At 48.6% G+C, this 5356-nt stretch overlaps 1 protein-coding gene across 1 annotated transcript; it reads right to left on the bottom strand.

The window, feature by feature from the left end:
• Positions 1-1980: 1980 nt before the first annotated feature.
• Positions 1981-4117, bottom strand: LOC117891477. Its single transcript, XM_034796957.1, has 4 exons — positions 3964-4117; positions 3822-3908; positions 3423-3764; positions 1981-3368 (listed from the first exon to the last, which is right to left on the bottom strand). Exons 1-4 carry the CDS (start codon positions 4049-4051, stop codon positions 2017-2019), a joined length of 1869 nt encoding a protein of 622 aa, XP_034652848.1. The 5' UTR covers positions 4052-4117; the 3' UTR covers positions 1981-2016.
• Positions 4118-5356: the final 1239 nt, after the last annotated feature.

Raw genomic sequence — 5356 nt, 5'->3', positions numbered from 1 at the left:
GGGGACACAATTTCGCGCCTTTTTTGGCATATTTTTACACACACTCACACACATTGCATGATCTTGTAAAAAATAAAAAATAATATACGTTTTACACTTCACTATCACATATTGCTGCATATTTCCATTGCCGATCTGCCATTTGCCTCGTTGCTGGCCTGCAAATGATTTCGCATTATTTGCCCATTAAATGCTCAACCATTGCATTTTATTTCACTGCAATTCACTTACACACACTTATTGGTAATTTTTCATACACTTTTTGCACTTCACTTTCACATATTGCCGCATACTTCCATCGCCGATCTGCCATTTTTCCTCGTTCTTCTCTGCTCCTCTTGCACTTCATTTCACAGCACTTCACTCACACACACTTATTGGACATTTTTCATACACTTTTTGCACTTCACTTTCACATGTCGCCGCATACCATCGCCGATCTGCCATTTTGCCTCGTTGCCTTCTCCGCTACTGATCCGCATTTTTTGCCAATTTAATGCTTATTCAGTGCATTAACACACACTTGTTGGTTATTACACGCACTACACATCACTTTACAGCTGCACGAAACTTTCTTCCGTTTAATTTCCCGAATTTTACCGATTTTACCGATTTTTCGCGGACCGAAACCGAAACCGACTGACCACGCTGACAAATTTTTTACAACTGGAGTGGGAGTGGGAACTGAGAAGCTGCGTGAGCGGTCAGATGCGTCGGTGTTGGTGGCTGAAGACGCGCTCTCCTACACATAAATCCCATGCACATGTATTGTTACTCGCACTTGGGCCTACCGCTCTCTGTGATTCTATGCAAGCCGACCAGACCAGATTAGTGGAGGGGGCTCTCATAGATTTTTAACTCCAGAGATCTAGAATGTTCGCTCTCTTTGGGTGAATAGAGAGGAGAATAAAAAGAATTTGCGCTGCTTGAGGTCTGGGTTGATTCAAAATCAATGAAATCGTCGCGGAAAAGATTTCTTTTCCGTGGTCTTGATCGGAAAACGCTTAGACAAAGTGTGGAAAGTGTAAAGGGAGCTAACTTTATGATTTATTTTGCAAAAACCATCAAAATGCGCAGTTTTTTCTTTGTCTTCTTGTTCTCTACTTTCTTTGTGACAGCGTGGAAACTGTGAGAGCGGGAGAGCAAAGAAACGGTGAAACAAGACTGAGCTCTCGCCTTCTTCTTTTTTGTATGAGTGAAGAGGAAAGGCAAATTAATGCGTAGTTGTTGGTCGCTCCCCCACTCTCAAATCGAATGCAAATTTGTCGTGACGTGCGCTTTGACCTGCAGCTCTCTGGGATTTTGTGCAAGCCAACCAGATCAGGAGGGGGACTCCAAATTTCTGGAACATTCCACATGTAAACTGGAGATATTTACTGTTCGCTCTCTTTGCATTCAGCCAAAAAGCAGTAAAGAGGAAGGAGATAAAGAAATTCTTGCGCTGTTTCAAATCCAAATTATAGAAATAGCCGCGGAGCACAGTACCACATGATTTCGATCGGAAATGCTTACAAAATTGGTAGACATTAAAGGCGTCTATTAAGCATTTATAAAAAAAACAATTGAAACGAGAGCACATCATGCTCCGTTAGTTTTCGTTTTAGCTGTGCATTTTTTTTCGATTCTCTGGCCCTCTCTTCTCCGTATTTCCAGCGTCTACAGTGTCTACAGAGTACAGAAAAGTAACTGTAAAGCAAAATGACGAAGAGGGAGAGAGCAGACAGAATCAGACTTTTGCAGAGTTTCTCCATAAAAATAATACAAACCGTAATTTTATGTTTTCTTTGCATTTCTAGCTTCTTTATTTGCGGCCGTCATCACTGGCAGTCCCGTGTGTGGCTTTTGGAATTTTCTGGAGCGTGCAGCATAAATCAAAAAAGGAAAAAGATTATAACTATGTACATATGTACATACGTATGAATGTACACGCATACATATGTAAGTATGCATGTAAACGTGAATCTTTGTTAAATTTTAATTGTGACCTCAATCGTCGTAGGGAGCAGAGCCAGCAGCTCACTCGGAGCCGGACCCAGCGCGAGCTGGCTCTTTGGAAGCGGACCCAGCACGGGCTGGCTCCTTGGAGGCGGACCCAGCACGAACCGAAAGAGCTGAGGACCTGTTTTTCTGCTCATTGAAGACGACAACCGTTCCGGGACGCTTGCTAGGATCCTCGGTGGGCTCTGTTGCCTGGGCGGTCTCGGTGGCTTCTGTGGCCGCCTCCCCCTCCTCGGCGTCCACGGCATTAACAATTGTATGGCGGGAGGCTGTGCTCAACATGCTCGTGGCTGTCGTCAGGGTCCCTGTGCTCCTCTTGGCCTCCAGCAGCTTCAGCACCGAGTCCTTGAAGAACTTCTGCTCGTCCAGCTTGCGGCGGAACAGGCCGGAGGGATTATCCGGATCGAAGACAATGTTGGGGCGTATATCTCCGTCGGTGACCAACACCTTGGCCCCTGGAATCGGCAGGAACTTGAACAGACGCTTGCGCAGCTTCGGCATGAAGGTGACCTTCTGGTGGTCTGGGACGTGGAACAGTTTGCCGGTGATCTCTGCAGAGGGCAGCAGCACGGGGCGATCGACGAGTCGCCGCTCCTCGGGCAGACTCTCCTTGATGGCCTCCAACTGGCGCGCGGTCAGCTGGAGCGGTCGGTCCGCATCCTTCCAGCGCTCCTGTCCGCTGTTGAAGGCGATCTTCTTGTTGTTCTTCAGCTGCTTCCGCACCGCCCGCTTGGCCACGCAGTTGTAGACGATCTTTGGCACGTACTGCGGCACCGGGAAGGTGCGCACCGAGATGGGAATGTGCAGCGGATTGTTCACCATATTTATGTACTTGGCATCGGCGAAGAGATTGAGCTGCTTCTCCGGCTTCTTGCCCTCCTTCTTGGCCAGCACATCCTTCTTCGGCGGCTGCGGCAGATCCTTCTTGGACATGACAAAGACGTGCTTGTGTCCCCCGCCCTCGACGTGCGCCCAGTCCGGCTCGCAGTAGCGTTCCCGATTGATGCGTTTGTACGGCAGGCGCCGGAACTTCAAACGCTTTTGCTCATCAATCAGCAGCTGCAGGCCCGGCTTGCTGATCTTGCCCGTTGGACAGGGACAGGCGCTCGCGTTGCGGATTGGGTAACGCCCCGGCCCCGGCTCGAAGCTGATGTGGCGCCTCAGCATCACGCTGGGCTTCGTGGGCACACAGGAATGGCGCAGAAACAGATGCGGATTGGGTGGCGCCGACTTCTTCACGCGTGCCATGTTCTTCTGCACTTCGTAGAGGCTCGTGTGGGTGTCAGCAGGCCCCGGTTCAGCAGGATTACGCCGGCAGCCCGTCTGACTGCTGACCATAAAACGGGTCGTGGCTGGACGATCGCGGGCATCTAAGGTACGGAATCTTTTGAGTAATATCTAGAGGTAAACCTGCTGCACCTTACTCGACAGAAAGACGCCCTTCTGCAGATTGTCCCGCTTGAAGAGCCGCTCAATCTCCGCTGGCAGGTCGTAGAACTTGAAGGGCGGCGGCTTGATGGAGACGCGACTGTGATTTGTGTGCGGCTTGGCGAAACGCGTGCCCTTGGAGCCCATCTTGCTGAGGTACGGCACCGGCGGCACGCCATAATGATTCGGTGGCAGCTGCCAGTCCTTCCATGTGGTCATGGTGCGATCGATGTGGAGGGAGCGCCGCTCCGGAAATGCATTCTTTGGCTGCTTGTCATAGCCCGTGATGCGGCGATAGTGATCGAATGTGGCCTTGCTGGCGCCCTCGCCGCGATTCTCTGTGGAAAGAAAAGAACGTTGGATTTATGTGGCAAGCTTCCCTTGGAACCGCTTACCCTTCTGGCAATCCTGATTGTAGTGCTTGCCAGCCAACTTAAACTGCGCCTTGACCTGCGGCAGTGTGTCCTCCCTGATGCGATTACCTGTGGGAGCGGCAAGGATTACACTGGGGCAAGCACTGCTCGTTCGATGACCTACGTGAGAGCATGAACAGTGGCACACTCATTCGTGTGGCCACAAAATTCTGCCTATCCTCATTGTTCAGTTTTGGGGGTTTCTTGTGCATGGCGCAAAAGTTGGATTTTAATTTTGAGATTGTAGAAAATATGTATAGATATGTCGGAGACGACTAAGAGCAGCTTAAATGTGTGTTCCTTATAGTTAAGGTCAAGCATTACAAGTGTCAGATGTGCTAGGATTACTAGGGCTTGCTACTAGAGCTCCCAGAATGCCACCCACCATATTGGCAGACTTTTTTCTTGGCATTGTAACATAAATTATGCGCAAAAGATGATATTTTCATGCTGTAAATTCCATTTGTGACTGAATGAAGTGCACATAAACAAAAGCATATTGTACACAAGTTGAATTGTTTTTGTTGCATTTGCAACCAATTCTTTATCAATAAACAATGAGAGAAAATACATAAAAACCATTCCAAAAGCCACTCCACTCCGTACGTTGGCCAAATAAATTGGTTACACAGCCACAAAGATGCATGTGTGTGTGATATATACATATATAGCTATATGTATTCTCAACATTCACACAAACAGAAGGACTGACAGACAGGCAGACAGCCACACAGTGGCCGCATAATTAGCGTAGCGAAGCGAACTGATTAACTTGCATTCAACGATTTTCAATTGAATTTCGCAGTTGGTTGATTTGTGCCGAAAAAAAAGGAGTGTGAGAGTGAGAGAGATCGAAACAAGGAGGTAGAAAGACTGTAAGTGAAGAGAATAGAAGATAAAGACACCCTAGACCGTGGGGAAATTACTCTATCTCTTTCCCATTCTAGCGCCAGTCTCTCTGAGCGGCGAGAGCGCGTGGTGAATAAGTAGCGATTCTCCCCACAGTGGCCCTGTACTGGCTTTTTGGATGTCAGCTTGAACGTTAGAGAGGAAGGAAGTGACTCACATAAGTTTCTGCTTGCCAACCAGCTACTAAAACCCATCATACCCTCTCTCCAACAGGGTAAAGCCACTACAAAAAGTTGTGGGAAAGCAGTGCGATGGCGACGGCGACGGCAATGGCAATCAGCCATGAAGGCGGTGCAGGGGGCTGGCCCCCAGGCTGGAGGTGATCCGGAGCAGAGGAACGAAATGAAATGAAACGAAACTGGAATGGGAATGGGCACTGTGACTGCGGCTGGGAGAAAATGTGAGTATGCAGCCGGGCAAATGATGAATGTGATATGTGCCATTAATTAATTTGATTAAATGCAGGCAATCAGCCAAGCGCGGAGAGTCGCCCGGAGGCGCTGCACTCACTGTGGGATCCTGGGAGCGCTGTAAAGTGGAAGTTTACCCCCGAAAACCAAAGGAGAGTAATGCAGCAGTAAAAGTACCGTTTAAAAGTGCAATTTTTA

This window comes from Drosophila subobscura, chromosome E (assembly GCF_008121235.1).
Source record: "Drosophila subobscura isolate 14011-0131.10 chromosome E, UCBerk_Dsub_1.0, whole genome shotgun sequence".
Lineage (NCBI taxonomy): Eukaryota > Metazoa > Arthropoda > Insecta > Diptera > Drosophilidae > Drosophila > Drosophila subobscura.
The sequence above is the reverse complement of the archived record's forward strand: the minus strand, read 5'-3'. Positions and strand labels throughout refer to the sequence as shown.

Bases quoted from the DNA above. Each gene is read 5' to 3' on its own strand.
- LOC117891477 (XM_034796957.1), bottom strand. From the start codon at position 4,051: ATGCACAAGAAACCCCCAAAACTGAACAATGAGGATAGGCAGAATTTT. The intron at 3,909-3,963 runs GTAGGTCATCGA...CCGCTCCCACAG, and splicing joins GCCACTGTTCATGCTCTCAC to GTAATCGCATCAGGGAGGAC. The intron at 3,369-3,422 runs GTAAGGTGCAGC...TCCGTACCTTAG, and splicing joins GAAGGGCGTCTTTCTGTCGA to ATGCCCGCGATCGTCCAGCC.